This window comes from Mustelus asterias, chromosome 8 (genome assembly GCF_964213995.1).
Source record: "Mustelus asterias chromosome 8, sMusAst1.hap1.1, whole genome shotgun sequence".
In the NCBI taxonomy this organism is placed as follows: Eukaryota; Metazoa; Chordata; class Chondrichthyes; order Carcharhiniformes; family Triakidae; genus Mustelus; species Mustelus asterias.
The window spans coordinates 109,805,816-109,830,667 of NC_135808.1; the positions used below are offsets into that span (position 1 = coordinate 109,805,816).

The 24,852-nt window shown below is 39.8% G+C and overlaps 1 protein-coding gene across 2 annotated transcripts in view; it reads left to right on the top strand.

The window, feature by feature from the left end:
* Window positions 1–24,070, top strand: part of usp24 (ubiquitin specific peptidase 24) — a 162,443-nt gene extending 138,373 nt beyond the window's left edge. For both annotated transcript variants that reach the window (XM_078218710.1, XM_078218711.1), the window contains exons 55-67: window positions 440–536; window positions 2,296–2,412; window positions 2,991–3,080; window positions 3,631–3,733; window positions 5,743–5,843; window positions 6,259–6,375; window positions 9,348–9,413; window positions 10,036–10,102; window positions 13,146–13,224; window positions 18,140–18,215; window positions 18,685–18,771; window positions 19,035–19,145; window positions 20,241–24,070. In XM_078218710.1, coding sequence (XP_078074836.1) covers window positions 440–536; window positions 2,296–2,412; window positions 2,991–3,080; window positions 3,631–3,733; window positions 5,743–5,843; window positions 6,259–6,375; window positions 9,348–9,413; window positions 10,036–10,102; window positions 13,146–13,224; window positions 18,140–18,215; window positions 18,685–18,771; window positions 19,035–19,145; window positions 20,241–20,303 — 1,174 coding nt within the window. In that variant the 3' untranslated portion in view covers window positions 20,304–24,070. The remainder of the gene's footprint in view (window positions 1–439; window positions 537–2,295; window positions 2,413–2,990; window positions 3,081–3,630; window positions 3,734–5,742; window positions 5,844–6,258; window positions 6,376–9,347; window positions 9,414–10,035; window positions 10,103–13,145; window positions 13,225–18,139; window positions 18,216–18,684; window positions 18,772–19,034; window positions 19,146–20,240) is intronic.
* The last annotated feature ends 782 nt before the right edge of the window (window positions 24,071–24,852 follow it).

The following is a 24,852-nucleotide window of genomic DNA, read 5'->3' on the forward strand; positions in this document are numbered from 1 at the left end:
ATAAACTCCTTATTGTCCCCGTAACTAAATTTGCATAAAGCAGCTGAAAGTGAAAGGGGAAACAATGTGAGGGAGGAGGACACTGAATAAAATGGGAGGGGGGGTGGAATAGACAGTAGATAGACAATAGAGGAGAAGGGAGGTATGACAGGCAGGTAATGTTTACTCATGACCACCCTGTTCCTGATGCAGCCTTCATGTTGTGATCTCCTGCCCTTGCTCACAATGCATATATACCTACCTGATAAGTCCTGGTTTAAACTTGCAATGCAGCTGATATATCGCAAACCATTCTCCTGGTTCGACTTGCCCTGTTTTGTCCGCCCTCCTATTGCTACTCACACTTTGGTTGAGGGTAGTATAGTTTGAGGGGGAAATAGGGAGGGAAATGACAGAACAAAATCCACTTTCTTTCTTTTTCCCTGCATGTGGACACCAGGATTTTTCTTCTGGAGTGTTCTGTCCGGGAGGTTCGAGTAACTGTTGCTACCATCCTAGAGAAAGCCCTCGAGAGTGCCTTGCTTTATCAAGAAAAGGTTAGTAACTTTCATATGGAGAATGTCTGTTTTTAATTTTTAAGAACATTGTTACTGTACATATATTTATGTTATGTAGAGCAGTGAACAGTTTGTTTTGCATATCATGGTCATAGGGTCGCAAATTAGCTCAATGTTTGCAGAATGCTTACTTAAGCCTCTGTTACTGACTAATTTATTAAAAGTTCAGGCAAGGAATGGATCAATTATTAAAATTATTAATGGTGGAACATAATAAAATCTTTTGTCGCCTCATTTGTCTCTGCCACAGCTATTTTTTTAAAACCATCTGAAGAAAAGCATTGCACATTGTAGTAAATTGGCTTTATTGAATGCCTGTGTTTTTTTTAAAAATGGCAAAAACCTTCCTTTTTAATAGCTTGCATCAGCATCAGGTTATTCACAGGTTGGGGATGTTTAGGGTTAGGATAACGTTCCTTCTACTTAATACCTTTTAATGTCTAAAGTGCCTGTTAAGTGTAGGCTAGAAGTGAAGTCTACTACATCACGGAACATGTGGAAATGTTTCATCGGCCCCACAGTGTGCTGTGCTTGTGGTTGCAGAGTTTCCTGGGCACTGCTTCCTCCAGATAGTGCTCTGCTCTTTTACACATCACCACTCCCTCCCTGTCCCAACTTCCTTCAGTGTCTGGGAAATGGGTGTTGAGTGAGTGAGACGGCGGGGGACCAACGGGGGATGAGGGTAGTCAGAGAGAGGGGAGCTTGGGGGAGAAAGCGAGACTGAAAAATAGTGATCATAAAATTGAGGGGAAGCTGTCAGTCATGGAGGATTCGGGATTGGGGTTCCTAATGATGGGTGCAGTGCAAGAAGAAAGGAGAATGCACGTTGGAGTCCAATATCATTTGCAGAACCAGGAGCAACTCCGAGATGAGTGGAAGCAGGTCAGGGTGGAGAGCCGACTAAAGGAATAAATAAAATCTGGGAACTTTGTGTGGTTAAATAGAGATTGATAGTTTCCACCAAATGTGGGACAACAACAGGTACTTAAGATTCTCACTGTTCAATGATATCTGTGCGCCCTGTCTTTGCAAGCTACAATCTATGGAGTTGTGACATGCTTGAACACCAAATACAGACATCAGATGCCCACAGAAGTGTTGTCAAACAAGAGAAGTACTCCTGATCCTCAGAATGGGATGTAAAAAAAAAATTACCCACAATTTTTCAGTGTCCTCCAGTGGACCCTTTAAGAACAGCTCTTTAAACTGCTGTACAGATTGCAAGGCCCCCATTTTTTATGCATTTTGAAAAAGAGTTTTAAAACAGGCACAAAACCCTATTCTGCATATTTAAATCGATCCAAGGTTGATATCAAGCAACCATTAGGTACACCCTGATACAGTGAGGATTAATAAGATATGACAGTTTTGCCATTGCCGCAGATAAGTTACAACTCCTTCCACCTACAAATGTTATACATTGCTCCCACTTTACACTCTAAAAATGGCTGAATCCAAGCTTTATTTCTACCCCAGTAGGTCCAGGTAACTATTACTGGACTAGCCCACAGAGTGCTTGGATATCAGAAACAGGACCACCATATCAATTCAGCTCAATACTCCTGCATTGAACATTCAATAAGAAGACAAGAATATTACTGTGCAGCATAATGCAAACCAGTGACAAAATTTCCAGTTCTATTCCAAGCAATGCATTCGCTCAATTTCAGCAATACAATGTATATTTTAACGGTTAAATTGTGTTGAAAGTTCTTAGAAAGATTGTTTATTTCTTCAGCTCAAAGGATTGGACCAGTTACTGGATGTGCTACTTGCCTTGCTCGACAAGGACGTAGCAGAGAATTGTAAAAATTGCTCCCAGTACTTCATCCTCTTCAACAACTTTGTACAGAAGGTAAAGTATATAGCTAGTCTATTTTAATTGTGCTACCAAAAGGAACTATCAACTCTCAAAATAATAAGTTTTCAATTACAGGGGAGCTTATGTCCACTAATGCGAAAGGAGCCAGGCTAGAATTATCTGAAAGTATTGTTTTCAAGCTAGCTGAGGCTCACTCCACCCAGTTGAGGATCAATTGTGATTTTTACAATAAGAACTCTGCAAACAAAATGTGTATGAGCTTTGAAGCAACTTAGAGTACAACTTCAAATTTTTTATTGAATAATAAATTAAACTTTATTTGACAAGTTGCTGAGCATCTGTTGCAGCATTTCAACTAGAGATTGGCCTCTAATTACTTTAAGCTTTGAACCTTGGTGTTTTAACAACTTTGAGACTTTGACTAATTTAAGACAGAAGAGCTTTTATTTGATTTTTCTTTCCTCCTCCCCAAAAATACTATTTCAAGTCAAATATCGTGTAGCTTGATTTCAGGAGATTCTCTCTCGTATTTTAATTGCGAAATGATTAAGTGGGTTGCACTCTTAGTGATATTTTTCTGCTCTCTTCTCGATCACTTTCTTGTCATTCAGGGTTTCAAGGCCTGCCAGCTACTATTCAAGCACTCTGCATTCAAACGTATGCTTTGTTTCCTGTTGGGTCCATCAAGGCAGAACAACCAAGTAAGTATGATGCTCTTTTAGAGACTTTATTATGGAATACTGTATATTACTAATTGGTGTCCCTAAAGTTAGCCAGTGAAGTAAACACTATTGTAATTTCAACCTGGTCAGATGATGAAATGTCCAATTTTTTTACTTGGAGGTGCCTTTCTCTGTCCTTGTATTCAGTGGATCAATTGCGTCCTAGCATTTTCCTAAGTTTCTTAACCTTGAATGAAGCAGAAGAAGAATCCAAAGGCTGGTAGTCATATTTTACATAAATAAACACAGATGATACCAGTAATACTCAGAACAGGAAACGGAATTAATGTTTCGAGCCTGTTTTGATTGAGGGAAACTAATCTGAAGCATTAACACTATTTCATTCTCCATAGATGCTGTTGAGTATTTAGCCTTTTCTATTCTTATTTCAGATTTCCAGCATCTATCGTACTTTGCTGCTGTAATATTAAAACAAAATATTTGACCCTTTTCACATTTGTAATGGCATGAACCCTCCAAATGAGGTCTTCCCCGTTCAACACTAAATATAGCTTTGATTTTCTATTAGAATCGACGCTGGAGCTCAGCACAGGCCCGTGAGTTCTGGTATCTTCATATCACTTTGGCATCACTAGTCCTACACTCAGACATTTCATCTTTGTTGACTGTTGGTGAGTTGAGTTTTCTTTCTTTTAGAGGTTAATTTGTGTAGGTCTGCGGTCAGTAAAATGTTGCCAGGACTTTAAGAATCATTGAATTGTGGATCCCTGTGCAACTTTGTGCTTCAGTATCCGTTTTAGTTATTGTTTGCTCAGAACTTGAGGAAATGATCAAAGAGTAGGACTATAATCTGTGAAGTGGAGTTGAGCGACTCTCCAGGATTTAGTGGAAGTGGGGCCTTGAGGATAGGTGTAAAACCTTTGATTAGCAAGTTGACTGAAGTAACTGACTTGTCAGTATGATTGGAAACCTGTATGGTGAATGAGATGTCATGATGCAAGATTACACCATAAGTAATCGTATCCCTGGAGTTAATTAGGTCTTGTGTGATAAATTATCAGGATGGGTATGGAAGATGCAGCTGAGTGGGGACAGAAGGTTGGGAACATCTGAGGAGATGGAGCAGGATGAGCTGAAGTCCAGGTTAAAGTTACTGCCAGTGAGAACATTGAAGAGATTTAAGCAAGGAATATAGCATGGTTTGCAGGTGAGAAATACCCATTTTGAAGAAGAAATGAGTGGTTAGATAAAGGATGAAATATTCAAATGAGGAACAAAGTTTTATAGAAGTTGTATTGCAAAATGTAGTACTCTGAAAATAAATTATTTGTTTACATTATACATTGAAGTGATGCTTATTCCTGGGAAAGTCACCAGATTCATTTTCCGTTTTGCTTTGCTACACATTATTCAACAGTATTACATGAACTGTGGTAGCTCACTCAAGTAGTAGTTGTTTATGAGAGTTTTAGGAGTGTCCGTAAGCTGTTCAAATGCATCATTTGCAGGATGAAATGTTATTGTGAATTGAAATTCTGGCCAGTTTTCCCAACCTGAAGAATGCTCAAAGGATTTCTTAAGGACTTTTCAGTTCCAGCTGCCACATTCTGGCTCAGATAAATGAACTCGGCACAGAATTGGGATGGAATCATTCTGATCTGTATGGTTTAGTTACTCGCAGGATAGATTTGCTGTATGAAAGAGCATCATTAAATCTCCCTCCCTACATTAGACAGAAGCAATTTCTGTACCTAATCTACCACTTCTCCTCACGGATGGTGAATATACCGCTTGTCACTGCCTCCTATGTAAACAGTTCTCTGTGTTTCACTATCCAAAAGAATCACTTACTTTGACTTCTAATTTTGTGCAGAATTTCTCTCTCTGCTGTTAGGGTAGGGTATTAATTATAGTAGATGACCACAAATGGGATGATGAAATTCTCCTGAGGTTGTCCTCAAACAATCCTGTCAACTATTCATTTCTTGAGGAGTAGACAGAAATGAAGAGCTATCTGCTCCTGTTTGAACCAGAGCAAGCACTTTAGGGACTCCAATCCTATGAATGTAGATGCTTTCAGTTTATTACTCTCCTCTTGTAAATAAATTGTGATCGAATGGTAATATTGGAGGTTACCCATACCATGTTAGGAAACTAGTCCGTTAGTGCTGCTCTTCTTCTTCTTCAACTTGTTCTTAGTTTCTCAATGAAGTGCTTTTTAAAAAAAGTTAATTTCTAATTTTTTTCCCCTTCACTTGTAGTTGTTTTGCACCATTCACTGTACCTACAGCAGGGGAGGGAAGGTGAAGCAATTTGTCATCTTGACCAGTCACTGGGGAGTGATTGAAAGTAACCAGAAGAGACCAACTTCAATGCATTCCCCTCCCTGTTTATGTAGATTCTGCTGTGAGCTATTAAACGTTGCAATTGAAATCCAAAACTTTGCAATATTAGGAATAGTAAATGCAATGTCAAATTCTACTGGCCTCAGTACTTTGCTTTTCTAAGTTAAATGTCAGTTGCTACCAATGTGAATTATTCAATGTTGAGTTCATTAAAAAAAGTGATTCACTTTCATGTTAAGCTGCGTGCTTTAGATTTGGGAACAAAAGGACTTGTATTGGAAAATAACAAGTGGAAGAATACAAGCAGTAAATAATATGTTTGTTTTTGGTTCAAGATCCTGGGCAATATAAATGGCATGCACCAACCCCACAGGTACCTTTGCACCAAGATGTGGAAACTCTCTTCAGACCTGAAGGACAGGCCTACTTGCTTGAGGTATTTATTTTATAATCGAGAGGAAATGATGCAGTTTTTTTTAGTATTATAAAACTCTACGTGGGGAGTTAAGTGGTATTTAAAATGTTTACATGTCCTAAAAATAGAGGAGAGGCAAATATAAATGATTATCATCAAATCAGTTAACTGGGACTATTACACTATATATTGAAATCTTTTTTTTATAAGTGACATGTACCTTCTAGAGTCTTAGTACAGTGTGGTGTTTACAGGTCTGAGGGCAGCTCTTGTGCCCTTCCATCCAGAAGATGCAAATTCCTGCAAAAATGGAGCAAAATGAATGCTAACATTCTTGACATAAGTTTAAAAATAAGACTTGTGCTTCTGTATGAGCTTGTGGGAAATTGTAAGGAGGCAAGTAATTTTTTTAACTGTTGCTTTTATGTTCTTTCAGGTTATGTATGCTATGCGAGAGCTGACTGGATCTTTGGCAGTCATCTCTGAGATGGTAACTTACTGTTGTTTCTGCAATGAACACTTCTCCGTGGTGCAGGTGCTGCAAACAATTAAGGTAAATGACAAGAGTATTTGGATAGAACATTTTATTCTTCGGCATTTTCCTTTGCTTTTGTTACTCACGCAGTGAAAAGATATCTTTGTTTCAACGTGGAACGTTTCCACATCTTCCAATGTGGTAGAAAAGATGCTCTACATTGGAACACACAAGATGCATAGAGCTGTTTCCCTGGCACCTCAGACATTTAATAATAACTAGCAATAGCAGGGTTGTGAGGTAAAAATGGTAAACATTTAGAAATGCATCGGTTAATTAAGAATAGTCAGCATGGCTTTATTGAAGGCAAGTTACATTTGACAAATTTAGGAGTTACCTTTGAAGAATTGATTGGATAGATAAGCTAGATGCATATGGACTGTTGGAAGACATTTGATCGGGTATCTGATTTGATTTATTGTCACGTGTATTACTATACAGCAAAAAGTATTGTTTCTTGCATGCTATACAGACAAAGCATGCCATACATAGAGAAGGAAAGGACAGGGTGCAGAATGCAGTGTTACTGTCAAAGCTAGGGTGCAGAGAAATTTGGAATAGAGCGAGAGTAAAAGATAGAATTAGAGGGTATGTTGGGCACAACTCGCAAGAAGTTACCATGTTCCGGTGCCATCTTGATGAACTCTGTTAAAATTCAGGTAGATGGCAGAAGAAAATGTGGCAACTTGGATTGAAAGTTGATCAATAGACAAGATATACTAGGTGTTGCTCAAGCTAGAGGAGAGTTGGAAGTTGTGAATTTCTGTGGTCAGTGTTGGGTCCACTTTTGTTCAGGGTAAGGAAAGAGGTTAAGAGAAATGTATTTATACAGAAGGTTGTTGGAGCATGGAGTGTTTAACACAAGAAGTGATTGAGGCACCTTGGAAAGAAAATTGGATAAATGTTTCAAGTGGAGGAAGGCAAGACAATGAGAATGCCATAGGTAGGGACATTCTGAAAATGATGAGGATAACAAAGATATAAATATGAGTGTGGGCAGAGGAGGGAACAGGTTGGATACTGTTCCTTTTGAGCTTTGCACCACACAGTGCAACAGAGGCTGTTAAAAGCACTTGGTTTTCAATGGTTTTGATTACACATTTAGGTGAGAAAAAAATATGACCAACTTCTTGAGATGACCCAATTTAGTGAATCTTTTAAGCTTATGATGTTCAGGTTTAAACGTCTGACTCCTGTTAAAATGGTGGAGGCAGAATAGAGAGGTAACTCCTTGCCAATGACGTCAATGAGTAACTTGGTGGTAAGCAAGAAATATCACTCAAACCTGTACTTACTTATCTGCGTTCTTTCCCCTTTAATTAAACCTCTTACCAAGGCCCTGTGTTAACTGAAATAGTAAAAGAATGCACCTCCATCTTTAGTGGGTCAAGAACCATTTGATAAAGTAACAATTGATTTTCCTTGTGTTATGAACTAATTTGGGAATATTTTCTTAATTTGTGTAGCTATCTTACAGTCTATATCCTGTCATAGATGTTATTGTCTTGAACTAACGCTTCTGATCTTGGAGAGAGTGCAGCCTTTTGTAGCATTTTACGGGACAGCACGGTGGCATACTGATTAGCACTGCTGCCTCACAGCATCAGGTATCTGTGTTCGATTCCCGGCTTGGGTCACTGTCTGTGCGGAGTCGACACATTCTCCCCGTGTCTGTGTGGGTTTCCTCCCATAGTCCAAAAGACGTGCTAGTTGAGTGCATTGGCCATGCTAAATTCTCCCTCAGTGTACCCGAAGAGGCGCCGGAGTATGGCGACTAGGGGATTTTCACAGTAACTTCATTGCACTGTTAATGTAAGCCTACTTGTAACACTAATAAATAAACATAAACCTTGCATCCCAGTTGGAGAAGGTTAACTGTACGTAGGCAACGGTTAAACTTCTAACCCAACAGGAAACTGACAGAATTTAATTAGATGCTCAGCTTACACCTTGGCCAATTTTAAAGTCAGGTGGAATAGTAAATTGGAAGCAAATACAATCCTGTCTGTTTTCCATCAGGCAAGTTAGGTTAAAATACCTCCCACACCTCTGTCTGTATATGGACTTATCTAGATAGCCATATGAACGGATTGGGAATGGAGGGATACAAAAGAATGGTCTAGTTTGGACCAGGGAGCGGCACGGGCTTGGAGGGCCGAAGGGCCTGTTCCTGTGCTGTATTGTTCTTTGGAACCATAAGAGCTTGTCTTGGTAGCTTTCCCTCTTTGAATAATGTGCTTTTCTTTGTGGGAGTTGAGCTATCAGAATTTGAAGTCCGTATTGAAAGTGAGTAAGAAATTAATTGCATTTATACAGTGCCCATCACAAACCTCCCATGCTAGAGGAATTTCACAGTAGCTTCATTGCACTGTTAATGTAAGCCTTACTTGTGACTAATAAATAAACTTCACTAATAAACTTCACTATTCTTTGAATAGAACCCTTGCAATATAATCACTATTATAAAATAGCAAAATCCACACACATCTAGATCCCATGCTGCTTTTTGAATAGTGCCATGGGACTAGGATGGACTTTTACATCCAGCCTATGCGACAGACAAAAAATTAACCTTGGTTTAACCTCGGCACAGTCTAAATCGTATAGAGTAGAATTTGTATCCACGTTCTTCTAATTCAGGCAATCTGTTTCCATTGAGTCATGTTTAGTGCCCAATTATATGCATGCAATTTTATATTTTAGATTCCCAGCAATTTGGCAGATATTTATCCTTGCAATATTAACATAATTTCAGCCTCGGTCTTTGAGATTCAAGTACCATGTTCTCACTGTGGCACTGTATTATTTGCCTGCATACTATAATTTTAAGTTTGATCCATTCAAATTTAGTGCCTGAGAAGGATTGCTCATTTTGCTATTTGTGTGTTTATTAGGAGCTTCGAATAGCATTATAGAAGTTCACTAGAGAATTAGTTTCAGTTTGGGTTGGCTTTTTGTTACTTCTGTTGTGTCTATTCCCTGTTACATAGAATCAGTTGGAGACAGCTCCACCTCATGAACTGAAGAACATCTTCCAGTTACTGCATGAAATTCTGGTAAGTGAGATACTGTTCTAATCGGTGCCTGCTTTAGACTTTTGCGCAAGAAAAAGATAAATCCAATGGACGTGACTTCTTGGTGTCCACAAGCTGTTGTCAGAATGCAAATGGTTAAAGTGGGTCAAACAACTTGTGGTCTTCAATTTCCTTAAATGCTTCTTTGTTTCTTTGTCCTATCATGGAACTCATCCCATACCAAAATTACTGTAGAAAAGACTTGTGACTGACTCTTCCTCCAACCCCTCCCCAAACCATCTTTCTTTAAGAAAGTGAAAATTTTTCAGAGCAGTATTTCCAGAGTTTGGAACAGATTATCTGGGAAGGAAGAGATCAAATGAAGAAACAGGATTACGCTAACAAATGATGTGGAGGAATGATTGTTATAAAGTAAATGAATTTTGTGTAATTGTGGCTTTACTTTTGTTATGGCCAGAAGTAACAGTAACAGGCTGGCATGTCGCACAGTTGATGATGGTGATTGACAGCACAAAAAGTAATCAATTTTAACCTTTGGGTGGCCAGCTGGCAATGCTGCAGGAGCCCACCCACCCTGAGATGAAGAACCAATATGTAGAAAGTATTTATTGGTAATTTATTCTCATTTTCCCCTCTCATTAAGGTCATTGAAGATCCATTGCAGTCTCGTCGCCTGAAGTTTGCTTTCGAGTCAGATAAAGGGCTACTAGGTACGCCTCTGTTACTTGTCTTCACTCCCCTCACCCTGATCATTTTTATTTTCTCCACTAAATGTTGTTACTTACACTAGGGTTCAGTTTTGCAACACTGACAATCTTCAGCATCATTTTCAGGGAGCTATTCACCATATAATTCTCCCAATGGAAGCATCAACTTGCATTTGTATACACACCACTTTTAACAAGGAAAACATCCCAAGGTGCTTCATAAAGGTGTAACTGGGCAATAACAGACATCGCGCCAAAGGAGATTTTTGGAGGGTTGATCAAAAGCTGAGTCAAAAAGATGAATTTTAAGCTAGATCTTAAGGAAGATCAGGGAGGGGTGGAAGATTTTTGGAGGATTTCAGAATGTGGGACCGACAGTTAAAGATGTAGCCTTCAATGGTTGGTTGAATGCACAAGAGCCAAATTATGTGTTTTGATGGATGCCTTTTGGGCCGGAGCATCTTGGAGATTAGGGGGTCAGGGAGCAAGACGATAAAGTCATTTAAATATAAAAATGAACAGCTTAAATTGGAAACTTGTGGGGATTGAAAGCAATGGAAATAATGAACTAGAATGATGAGGTGTTTGGATAGGATATGGGTAGCAGTGTTAGGGATCAGCGGCTGTTTACTGAGGGTGGAATGCTAGTCAAGGGAGCATTGAATAATCATGTCTGATGGAAGAGGGTTATGGTCAGGTTAATGGAATGTGGGTCGCCATGAAGATGGAAGAGAAGATGGGGTCAGAAGCTTGGGTTGGATAGGATGTCAAAGTTGCAATCAAATTGATTCATCCTGAGACTGTCAGGAGAGGTTTGGAGCCATTGTCAATTTTACAGAATTTGTGGTGAAGGCTAAGGCTAGCTTCAGTCTTCCCCGTGTTTAAGAACAACACAGAACAGTACAGCACAGGACCAGGCCCTTTGGCCCACCAAGATACAGATCCTTTCTAACCTAATATTTTCTTGCCTCTACATGGTCCATATCCCTCTATTCCCTGCCTATTCATGTATCTATCCAGATGCCTCTTGTACATTGTTATAGAATCTGCTTCCGCCACCTACTCAGGCAGCGCGTTCCAGGCATTCACCACGCTGTTAAAAGCCTGCCCCTTACATCTCTCTCAAACCTTTCCCCCCTCGCTCTCAACCTTTGCCCCCGGGTAATTGACCCTTCACCCTGGGCAAAAGAATTCCACAGATCCACTGCTCTCTGGGTGAAGAGATTTCTCCTCACCTCAATCCTCAAACTATGACTCTTAATTCTAACTCTACACAAGCAGATAGTGGAATCTAGAACCTTCCTGATCTGTAGTGTTTTAGTTGCAGGAAATGCTGATTTTTACCAAAATTAGATATCAGCAAGCAATCTGACCACACCAATGCAGTGGAAAGGTTGAAAGAGGTGGCAGAGAGATAGAGCTAGATGCTGAAGAATATGTGGAAGTTGATCCTACGTTTCTGTGATTTCACCAGAGAGCCGCATGTGAATGATGAAGAGGAAGGGTTATATTGTGCATTCCACAGGTAACGAGGTAGAAAGAAAAATCATTGGCCGCCATCTTGCTGTGATTGGATAAGTAAGACTTGAAGTCAAGTGAGGACAATTCAACTGAACTGGGTAATTCTGAAGAGATGTCCAAGGAGGATGTTGTAGTCAAAACCTAGATGCGACTGAGGAGTTATGATGTGCCATGGTCATAGTCATACAGGATGTCAGTTGCTACTTTGATTAGGACTGTTTTTGTGTTGTGACATTTACATTGAGCATTGCCAGATTATCTAGCCACAGGGCATCACATTAAACCTGACAATCCAACTGCACTTTTTAAAAATGAGGTGATAGAGAGGCTATAGAGAGAATTCATAATGCTAAAGTGCAAAGGGACTTGGGAGTCCTAGTCCAGGATTCTCTAAAGGTAAACTTGCAGGTTGAGTCCGTAATTAAGAAAGCAAATGTAATGTTGTCATTTATCTCAAGAGGCTTGGAATACAAAAGCAGGGATGTACTTCTGAGGCTTTATAAAGCACTGGTTAGGCCCCATTTGGAGTACTGTGAGCAATTTTGGGCCCCACACCTCAGGAAGGACATACTGGCACTGGAGCGGGTCCAGCGGAGATTCACACGGATGATCCCAGGAATGGTAGGCCTGACATACGATGAACGTCTGAGGATCGTGGGATTATATTCATTGGAGTTTAGGAGGTTGAGGGGAGATCTGATAGAAACTTACAAGATAATGAACGGCTTAGATAGGATGGACGTAGGGAAGTTGTTTCCATTAACAGGGGAGACTAGGACGCGGGGGCACAGCCTTAGAATAAAAGGGAGTCACTTTAGAACAGAGATGAGGAGAAATTTCTTCAGCCAGAGAGTGGTGGGTCTGTGGAATTCATTGCCACAGAGGGCTGTGGAGGCCGAGACGTTGAGCGTCTTCAAGACAGAAATTGATAAATTCTTGATTTCTCGAGGAATTAAGGGCTATGGGGAGAGAGCGGGTAAATGGAGTTGAAATCAACCATGATTGAATGGTGGAGTGGACTCGATGGGCCGAATGGCCTTACTTCCGCTCCTATGTCTTATGGTCTTATGGTCTTATTGTTTTCCTCTCCCTTTTCCTCAGGAAGCTTAGGCCGATTATATACCTGCCACTCTAGCTGAGATCACATCTCTAACTGAGCTGATAAAAACTCAATACATGACATGCATTCAATCTCAGCCTTCCAAATATGAAATACTTAGCACTGTATTTACCCATTAAGCCATGAGTAGGTACATTCTTAAATATTTTTTAACCAACTGAATTGTGTGTTAGATGTGTGTGTCTTCCTCCCTCCCGCCCTTTGTCATTGGTGTGCATGTGTTGGTGTATGTACCCACTGTTGTGCACGCAGCTGGTGGCTATCCCAAAGTCTAGCTTAACCACACCAACTGGTGTCCTATGTGAACAATCTGTAACTTGTGCTGTCTCCAGCAGCACATTCTGCCACTCTGTAGCTGCAATCTAGATTTAAATTATTAATAGTTCTCTTCTCCCATTTCCACAGCTCTGATGCACCAGAGTAACAATGTTGACAGCAGCCGCTGCTACCAGTGTATCAAATTCTTGGTTCTATTAGCTCAAAAGTAAGTACTCGAGCTTTAAACTTAAAATTGATTTGAAAAGATGAGCTTTGATTTTGCTGGCTCCTTATGGACCACTTGCATTTATGTAACCACTTTAACATTCAAAGACGAATAGAAGTGGTTCATTCCAGGGAAAAAAGGATCTTGCAAGAGGCTCAAAGTGATCCAGGTCTACAAGATTATGAGGGACATGGACAGAGTGGAGAGTCAGAAGCTTTTTCCCAGGGTGGAAGAGTCAATTACTAGGGGGCATAGGTTTAAGGTGCGAGGGGCAAGGTTTAAAGGAGGTGTACGAGGCAGGTGTTTTACACAGAGGGTGGTGGGTGCTTGGAACTCGCTGGCGGGGGAGGTAATAGAAGCTGATGCGATAGTGACTTTCAAGGGGCGTCTTGACAAATACATGAATAGGATGGGAATGGAGGGATATGGTCTCCGGAAGGGTAGGGGGTTTTAGTTCAGTCGGGCAGCATGGTCGGTGCAGGCTTGGATGGGCGAAGGGCCTGTTCCTGTGCTGTAATTTTCTTTGTAACACTCATAAGAACATAAGAACACTCACCAACTAAGCTTTGAGAACAAAGGTAAAAAAGGAGATAGGGAGATAAAAAATTTGAATAATGAAGAGCAAGACTGAGGCAGCAGCAAGCTCTGTCGAAGATGTGAAGGGATATTGTACAGGAGGCCAGAGTGGGATTCCTTCCCCAATTATAGGTCCCAAAACATGCTATGCCTCATATGTATTAATGATGGTTGAATAAATTGGAACTTACTTTTCCAGATTAAATAAATATATGGTGCAGTTTTGACACTAGCCTTCGACTCCAGTTGTTTAGGCAGATTTATTTCCATTGATGCCCATTTTATGTTCTGGCCATGCTAATAAGTTTGGTAGGATACTTGGGCATAACTTGATACCAACAAAATTGTCATGACTTTGGCTGCATTTTTGGGTCTAACTTCTGTATTCTGTCCAAGGAAAAACCTCCAGATCATGATGCCAAGTGAAAAGGCCCTGATGGTCTAAATTATGCAATTAATCAATGGAGAGAGAAACAGTATTAAGTTTTCAGATCATAATAACTCTGTTTCTGCCACCATAGATGCTGCCTGATCTGATAAGTGTTTCTGCATTTTCTGAATTCTGGCAATTCAGATATAGTGATTCACTTGGACTTGTTGAAAGGCAGTGGTTTAGTGGTAATGTCACTGGACTGGTAAATCAGAGGCCCAGGCTAACGCTCTAGGTCATGGGTTTAAATCCCACCACACCAGCTGGTGTAATTTAATTTCAGTTAATAAATAAAAATAATCAGAAAGTTAGTTTATGGTTTAATGACCATGAAACCATTGTTAATTGTCATAAAAATCCATCTGGTTCTCTTATGTCCTTTTGGAAAGGAAATCTGCCATTAGAGTCAGAGGTTTACAGCATGGAAACAGGGCCTTTGGCCTAACTTGTCCATGCCACCCTTTTTTTTTTACCACTAAGCCAGTCCCAATTGCCCGCATTTGGCCCATATTTCTCTATACCCATCTTACCCCTGTAACTGTCTAAATGCTTTTTAAAAGACAAAATTGTACCTGCCTCTACTACTATCTCTTACAGCTACTCTTATTACTATTACCTTTATAGACTGGGACCTTTTTCCCTGGAGTGTAGGATGCTTCAGGGTGATCTTGTAGAGGTCTATAAAATAATAAGGGGCATAGATAAGGTAGATAGTCAACATCTTTTCCCAAAGATAGTGGAGTCTAAAACTAGAGGGCATAGGTTTAAGGTGAGAGAGGAGAGATACAAAAGGGTCCGGAGGGGCAATTTTTTCACTGACGGTGGTGAGTGTCTGGAATGAGCTGCCAGAAGTAGTAGTAGAGACGGGTACAATTTGTCTTTTAAAAAGCATTTACAGTTACATGGGTAAGATTGGTATAGAGGGATGTAAACCTCTATGACTTGACCTTGTCCTCACCAATCTACCTGTTGCAGATGAATCTGTCCATGACAGTATTGGAAGAAGGAGCAAGCACCGCACAGTCCTTATGGAGATGAAGTCCCATGTTAAGAGTGGAGATGACATTCATCACGTGTGGCACTTTTTCTCAGTCGGTCCCTGGGAGCTGAGGGATGTGTGACACTACCAGTTTGCCAAGTGGGATAGATTTTGAACAAATCTAGGCTCTCAAAACTGGGCATCAATGAAGCATTGTGGGCTGTCAGCAGCAGCAGAATTGTACTCGACCACAATCTGTAACCTCATGGCCCAGCATATCCCTCCCTCTACCATTACTATCAAACCAGGGGCTCAACCCTAGTTCAATGAAGGGTGCAGGAGGGTATGACTAGAGCAACATGAAACTGCAATGCAGGACTACTTGCATGCCAAACATTGAAATAAGCAGGCGTTAGACAGAGCTAAGTGATCCCACAGCCAATGGATCAGATCTAAGCTCTGCAGTCCTGCTGCAACCAATCATGAATGGTGGTGGGCAATTAAACAACTAACTTGAGCAAGAGGAGGCTCCACAAATATCCCCATCCTCAATGATGGGGGAGCCCAGTACGTCAGTGCAAAAGACAAGCTGAAGCATTTGCAACAATCTTCAGCCAGAAGTGTCGATTTATTTCAATTTCAATTTATTTCACATGATATCAAGAGATGGCTGAAGGCACTGGATACTACAAAGGCTATGGACCCTGACAATATTGCAGCAATAATACTGAAGACTTGTGCTCCAGAACTAGCCATGCCCCTAGTTGTTTCAGTGCAGCTACAACATTGGCGTCTACCTGACGATGTAGAAAATTGTCCACAAAAATCAGGACAAATCTAAGCTGACCAATCACTGTCCCATCAATCTACTCTTGACAATCAGCAAGCTGATTTTTAAAAACATTCTTTCATGGGATGTGGGTTTCAGGCACTGGGTCGACATTTACTGCCCAACCCTAGTTGCTTTGTTATGTCATTTCAAAGGGCATATTTTAAGGGTCAACCATATTGCTGTGGGTCTGGAGTCACGTGTAAACCAGACAGGATAAGAATGGCAGAATTCCTTCCCTAAAAGACATTAGTGAACCAGATGGGTTTTTATGACAATTGACAATGGTTTCATTGGCACCATTAGACTTTTAGTTCCAGATTTTTATTGAAATTGAACCTGGATCCCTGGAGCATGACCCTGGGTTTCTCGATTAATAGCCCAATGACAATATCAGCATGCCACTGACTCCCAAGGAAAGGGATCACCAACAGTGCTATCAAGTAGAAATCACCTGCTCACTGAGGCTCAGTTTGACTTCATTACAGCCTTGGTCCAAACTTCAGCAAAAGAGCTGAACTCGAAAGGTGAGTTAAGGGTGACCTCCCTTGACATCATAGCAGCTGCTTTTGGCCAAGTGTGACATTAAATCGCCCTCGCAAAACTGAAAATGTGTATCGGAGGTGAGAGGGGGGAACTGGGTGGCTACTGCAAAAGAAGATGGTTGTTGGAGGACATTTATCTCAAGTCCAGGGCCTCATTGCAATTCTTCAGGGTAGTGTCTGGAACCCACCTACTTTAACTGTTTCACCAACGATCTTCCATCATAAGGTCAGAAGTATGAATGTTTGCTAATGATTGCACAATGTCCACCAATTGCAGATATTGAAGTAGTCCATGTCTGTATGCAGCAAGTCTTGGATAACATTTGCGCTTGGGCTGAAAAGTGGCAAGTTACATTCGTGCCACACAAGTGCCAGACAATGAATATCCCAACAGGAGAGAATCCAACTATCACTCCATGACATTACCATCATTGAATCCCCCACTATCAACATCCTGGGGGTTATCATTGGCCAGAAACTGAATTGGGCCAGCCATATAAACACTGGCGACAAGAGCAAGTCAGAGGCTGAGAATTCTGCAGCAAGTAATTTACATCTTGACTGCCCAAACACTGTCCACTATCTGTAAGGCACAGTCAGTGAAATACTGTCTACGTGTCTGGATGAGTGCAGCTCCAACAACACTCAAGAAGCTCAACGCCATACAGAACAAAGCAGTCCGCTTGATTGGCACCCTAATCAGCATCTTCAACATTCATTCACTCCCTCCTCCACTACCGATGCTAGTGGCAGCAGAGTGTACCATCTTTAAAGTTAATTTTATTAGTATCACAAGTAGGCTCACATTAACACTGCAATGAAGTTACTGTGAAAATCCCCAAGTTGCCACACTCCGGCGCCTGTTCGGACACACTGGGAGAGAATTTAGCATGGCCAATGTACCTAACCACCATGTCTTTTGGACTGTGGGAGGAAACCTGGAGCAAGCACGGAGAACGTGCAGGCTCCGCACAGACAGTGACCCAAGCAATACATAATAGCCACTCAGTTCAGTGCTATTTTTTATTGAACTGTTGAACTATGAGATGATTCACTAAGTTCTAGTCTACTTCCACACACTAGTTCAAAGGTTACGGGGTAAAGGCGGGAGAAAGGTTTCTCAACCCCAATCAGCCAAGATTGAATGGCGGAGTAGACTCGATGGGCCGAATGGCCTAATTCTGCTCCTGTCTTATGGTCTTGTCTCGTATTCCAGTTGAGTCCTAATTAAGGTTGAATGAAAAACCCAGCAAAGTTTTGTATCTGATTTGTTTAAGTAACTGCCCATTCGTTCTACCAACGGGTCTCCTCTGACTGGCCTGGAAATAGCTGTCATCACCCAAGAATAATTATTCCACCAGTTTGTTCCTAAAATGAAACTTAAAGCAGTTTTCAGAGAAATGAACTTGCAGCTTAACCGATACAATTCAGAATTAGACTTGGATCCCAGAGGCAGCTATCTAGCTATCCAGATTTTTTTTTAAAATCTTCCTTTTCTTTCTACCATCTTCCAAAAAACTGTGCAAGTAATAAGCATTTACTTCCCTCTTCAATAGATGCGCAGCTGCTAAGGATTATTTTCGGGAACATCCTCACCACTGGAGCTGGGCTGTGCAATGGTTGCAAAAGAAGGTGAGGACTGACTGACAACAATATATTTATCCCCTTTTGAGACTATTTGTAACCCACCAGTGTTTTGTATATAATCTCAGAATGAAATGGATTGTATAAACCTTACGTAACTCAGGAAAACTAGCTTTGATGCTGCAATTAGTTGTAATATTTCTACAAAAATAAATGATCCAAATGAAATAGAGGTAACATCCAGGCAAAGGAAGAAAGTATGCTATTTTCACATTTCGGATATTCCAGTGGGATTAGTAAATTACCTGATTCTTCAAAGCTGTTTATTGACGCAAGATCTGTTGAGTTTCTGAAAAGTGCTTGGCTGGGTTCCATGTTGGAGCCTCTAGAAAATATTGAAGCCCTCCTTAAAGACACGAGTCATTTTGGGTGGTAGTGCTGTACCCTGAGACTGATGCAGCTTGTACAATATATATAGTTGAACTGCCTATGTCTTTTTCTGTTTCTCTCTATTTAGATGTCTGAGCATTACTGGGCCCCACAGAGCAACATATCAAATGAAACTTCAACAGCAAAGACATTTCAGCGCACAATTTCAGCACAGGTATTTCAGCTTCCTCAATTCTCCTTACGGCAATAGCTAGGATAGGCCAGACAAAACAGATCACTCTATGGTAGCAATTTCTGCTGTCTTAAAGAGGGATGATATTCTTGTAAAAAGCTAAGCCGTGAATAACCTTTATTTCTTTCCTTGGCTTTTGACTAGAGAAATATTTTGGGGGGAAAATATCACTGAACAAATTAGAGTCACATTTAAATGCCACAGTTAAGACAGGCAATCCTGAGACTGATCATGCTTTATTACAGGACACACTAGCCTATGCTACAGCCCTTTTGAATGAGAAGGAACAATCTGGGAGCAGTAATGGGTCAGATGGCAGTCCTGCTACAGAGAATGGAGATCGAACACTCCGGCAGGTAAGAAGGACTCCTTGCTGAAAATTTAGACAGATTGTTGCATCATATATGTGTCATGCAATTAAAATTTAGCAAAAGAAAACTAAAATAATTGTAACTAAATATGGTAAGTCTGCAAAATTGGTTCCCTGATTTGGCACAATAGATTAGAGAAAACACATTCTGAAAACCAAAATTTCAGGAGTCCGAAGTAATTTTTATTCAAAGAATTATTTCACAAATCTTAATTTGGAAAAAAATCCTGAATTTGTTGTTAGAATTGCCAGTATTGCAGAGTTACACTACAGCGATCTGCCAGATAAAAATGTATTTGAAACAGAAATCCAGTCCTATTCTATCATGGTTGCCTTTTTGATGAGCTGGTGAAGTACAATGCTCCTGATCAGCATAAACTCACTCACACATTCATGGACACTGTATGGGATTATAACAGGTGCCATAGATTCACTAACTCTCTCTTCAAGGAAAAACTGGTTGCCATAGAGGTGAAAAATGAAAGTATTCAAATTGATGCCTTTGAGAAGATTATATTTATCTTCCTCTTTGCATTTCTGTTTTTTTTAAATGTTTTTCTCAAATTACGGTAGTGTATTGGAATGAGTGTGTGAGAATATAACACATGGGTGGCAAAATGGTTAGCAGTGCTGCCTCACAGCGCCAGGGACCCAGGTTCGATTCCCAGCTTGGGTCACTGTCTGTGTGGAGTTTGCACGCACATTCTCCCTTTGTCTGCGTGGGTTTCTTCTGGGTGCTCCGGTTTCTTCCCACACTCCAAAAATGTGCGAGTTAGCTGGATTGGCCATGCTAAATTGCCCCTTAGTGTCAGGGGGACTAGCTAAGGTAAATGCATGAGGTTATGGGGATAGGACCTGGGTGAGATTGTGGTCGGTGCAGACTTGATGGGCCGAATGGCCGCCTCCTGCACTGTAGGATTCTATGATTCTACTTGGCAGCCAGCACTTAAAAAGTTAATGGTCAAGTGATATATTTTTCAGCTTTCCCTTTCCCTCATCATTCCGCTTGTAACTCATAAGCTGTCTTTTAATTTAATGTGCTTGTTCCAATAATACTTTTCCTTCCTTTCTTCAAACTAAGGGCTCCGAGTCTCCCATGATGCTTGGTGATTCTAAAAGTGACCTTGATGACATGGATCCATAAAGATGACTGGATTGGCCATGGGCATAGTAAATTACCGTTGCTTGGTGTCCGTTAACCTTTTTAACGGTGAAGGACTGGGCACCATACCAGATGGCTTTAGGCACCAATCGATTTGGGGAAGGTGTGCACGCACCTAGGTTGCAGACAGCAGGCCTTTTATAAACTGTTGTGAAGTAAACTTTGACAGTTGAAGCTCCAGACTTGATGCAAGTCCCTCCCCTGTTCTTTGAAGGTTTTGTATGGAAATGGATAACTAGTGGTTGTACTTGTGAATATCCAAAAAGACAAATTTTTATTGAATGCTTTCAGTAGTAACTACGGAGAATTTGAACAGTTTTGGGGAAAGGAGAGCTTGTTGATTTGTGTATAATAGTTCCCAGAGTTTGGATTTTTCAGAGTAACAAAATCCTGTGTGGTATTACATTATATAGATTTAATTTTATTTGTATAATAGAACATCTGGTAATCCTGTTCAGTTGGTCACAGCAATTGTGTCTTGGAATGTTTAGTGGGTCCCAATGTTTGCAAAGAGGAATTGAGGTTTACAAGGATGTGCTGACTCCGTACATTCATTGTTTAACCTTAATAGCAACCTGGTACTTTATTAAATATTAGTTAAATACTTTAATAAAGGCAACTTTTTCTTTTTAAACCCATATGACTGGCAGCCATTTTCCAATGAGGTTAATATTGAGAATGTATATTTTGTTGTGAGGAACTCTAAAGTCCAATCTTTATGGCCATTTATACCATGGGGAAAGATTTTTTGTTGGCGATATTAGCTGATATTTCACGATTCATATTGATGGTATAAGATCATAAAACTTATTCTAATCAGATCATAAAGTAGCTTATCTGCTTTTCAATTTTTAAAATAACCATAATTTGTTTTAAAATCACACTTCACTCCTGTATAGTATAAATAGAATATGTAATGGGCAAGTGTGTAATATTTATTTAACTGAAGTTCACAAATATTAATTAACATTGTAGTTTCTGAAATAACCCTGACAAGTTTGGGGAGAAGGGTGCACCTGAACACAGATCATTAGATAATTCGTTGAAAATACAAGGTAGTAATCAAGGCTTAGACAGCATAGATGACATTGGATAGTTTATAACATGACATGGCCATGAGAGATTAAAAGTTTGAAATACCTCTTTTTTTTTTAGGACCTTTCTTGAGGGTGAGATGCCTTTAAAGTATTTATATTTATCTATCGCCCATTTGACACATCTCCAGCCAAATGGCCTGCTCCCAGGGCAATCCTCTTAATGTTGCAAATCGATTCATTGGAAACTGTGCATACTGACCTGGCTAAGAGTTTTCACTTTCTCTTTGAAAAATCACAAGCCTTACCTTGCTGCTTCTTGTGGTAGCTCTGGTGAGATGAACTTGTGATGTGGGGAATTGCTGGTACAGACCCACATGTGGCATTCTGTAGTGTAGACTACTGATGCTTCAAACTTCCTGCACTATAACAGAGTATTATTTATTAGAATTATTTTTACTTTCACAGGTCGCCAGTATGGTGGATGCTGATTTCCAGCATGTTCCATGTCATTTACACACTGACATCCCATCAAAGAGTTATTAATTGTGGCCTATTGATTTAACATTTTGAATAATTATGACCAAACATTTATTAGACATAATACATTCAGTTATATAATTGGTATTGTGTACTTGTCCATTACATAGTAGTCTATATGTGGTGGGACAGCCATATTGTGAGTGTCAGTTATGGATTTGAACAGGATGGGGAGTGGGAGACAAGTTAATGTTGATGCAACATATTGTAACCTGTGGAGTGTCTTTGATTATATTACAACAAAAACTTGGCATAAATTGACAAATTAACAAAACGCAGATAAATTAAATCATTTTTAATATGATGGAATTCTGATATACTACAGTAGAAATGTTGAATTTTGTAGGAAGTTATTAAATTCTTCCTTGGCTTCTAATTGGTTATTCATACCTGTTGAGTCCAGATTTCTTTTAATGTTTAGAGTTTACACCTGCATTTATCATAAAGATGATCCATAAAGATTTGACCCAAGAGATTCTCAGCTGTTTCTAACCAAGGGAGGAATGTTGTCTGTGAAGTTAGTAACCCCAGTGAAAATGAAGCTGACTTATTGATGAAGAAAAATCCTGGATCTACTATTTCAATAACTCATAACTTTCAATTGAGAGGGATGTTAAGATGAATTATGATGTGATTCTCAAGAATATTAATTTCCAGTCCCAATCCGTCTGGAACTAGACTGCCACTTGCTGCTACGTGATTAATACTGAAAAATTAATAATCACTATAGGGAATAAAAGGATTCAGACTTCGCAGTTAGCAGCTCAGTCCATTTGGAGTTTTGTGGAAACATTTATGTAACTAACTCACAAAAGCATCCTATTCATTAAGAATTGGATTAAGTATTAATTTAGAACAATCAGACCGTTCTATCTTTTCAAATGTAATTATCATAATTGTCACCTGCAAAATATAGAAACATTGTCAATCTTTTACATGATGCAATGTTAACTATAGAGCATATTTAGTGAGATTTTGCACCCTCCCCCAAAAAAACCTCTTCATTCTGCTAATCATGCAGCACCTCACATTATCTCCACCTGCAAGGATAAATGATCGCCTCCCAGGCTCAGAGTTGTAGAAAAGTTGCAATATTATTGTTGGGCATCTGAATATTGTAATATCACTGACTATTTCTACCCTCGATACTTCAATTCAAACAACCAATGAACATACACCTAGACCTGAAATGCTCAGTTGTCCAACTCTAGGATGGTGATCCTTAACCAATGTGGATTCGTTGAGATTGATTAAACAGAATTGGAATTTGGGCTATGAATTCAGCTGCTGACGTGGATCCAGGACAGCTAGACTGGGGTTGCTACTTAAATGCTCTAATAATTTTTTAAAAGAATACCTAAGAGCATAGTGCTTTAAACCCTTCACCGGCCTGTGAAAAATGTAGAATAGGTCATATAGTATAGTGCTATTTTCTGACTGGGTTTTAAGGATGTTTGTATCATGTTTAAAAATGAACTTCTGTTTTTTTTAAGTGTTTTGTTATGTATGTTGGACAGCTCTTTTTAATGAAAATGATCATTTTTGTTAAACCTTGGACTGCTACTGGCTAACATCCACTATTCAAATTCAATTATGGTTACAAGCAGACTATGGTTACTTTAAATGCCCGACCAATGTGAACCTTTTATGTTAATTGCAAACAATAATGAAGTTAGCAGAGTAAACCTGAATACGAGTGTGTCATCCTGGAGGCATTTATTTTGACCTATATTTAGGTTTATGCCGGTGAAAGGGTTAAGAGCACATTGGTTTTTGTTTTTCCAATGTAGTTGGAAATTTTTGAAAATCTGAGTACCTATTTGTGGATTGACTGCAGCATCACTTCTCATTACTGAATTACCTGCTGACTATTCAGTCTGCCAAAATTCTACCACAGAATAATCAATTAGGATGATGTAAATTACCTCCTGGGAATCACTGGAATTCAATGAGATTGCATGGGCTGAATTGTGTAAGTGGAATGACTGTGTGATGAGTGAGATACACACAAGTCACAATTGCTGTCAGCATCCCAATCACCTATTTAGCCTTCATATTGTGCCAATTTATGATTTTTCTTTTTGGCAGGGTGTTGCAGATTATTTTTGTATGTGTCCATAATGGGTGTTTTTTTTTCTTGTTGCCAATATTTCAATAAACAAGCCTTTGATCTTCTGCCTTACTTTACAGTCACAGTATACCAAGAGTGACACATCTTGGGGGTAGGGCTTTCATCAGATGATGCTGTCCACTCTGGACCACAAAACCAAAGGCACAGATGCCCACAAGTGCCTTTTTTTATTTTTGCTGGATCTCAAAACGAAGCCTTGAACACAACAAAAGCCACCAGGTAGCGACAATGGGATTGGTTAGGTTGGCTGTCCTTTCAAATGTTCATCAAGTACGCACCTATTGGAGCACGATAACATTAATTACAAATCCCCAGCATTAATAACCGTAATGCTGAGAAGCAGAAATAGTGAAAATTACATGCTCATCAATGCTGACAAATATTACTTTTCAGTATCTGCTTCAAATGAATGAGTCAGTGGCAATGGGCTAGATACCAGATATGTTCTGCCATAGTTTGAACATTTACCATTTGACCGTTACAAGTGCGCAGAAAGCGAGAGACTAAAATTAGTTAAAAGTTACTGGTGTTCTTGTTCCCACTTTTAGTTCCATTGTGTTTACCATAGTGAGGGATATTATTTTTGGGAAACAATTTGTCCACTTTTTGGCATCGAGTATCACTGGACACTGTCTAACAGTGATTCTGGATGATGCATTCATGTCGGGTATCATAGTCCAGATGTAGAGTTCAGATCCTTCTGCCTTAGTCTCAGAAAAACACCAGTATAACATTTCTGTTTTCCATATCAGGCCTTCAGGCAGTTCTGTAAGACTGGCTCATGTTCACCATGAACCAGATTTAGAGGTTGTTTCAAAATTTTGAG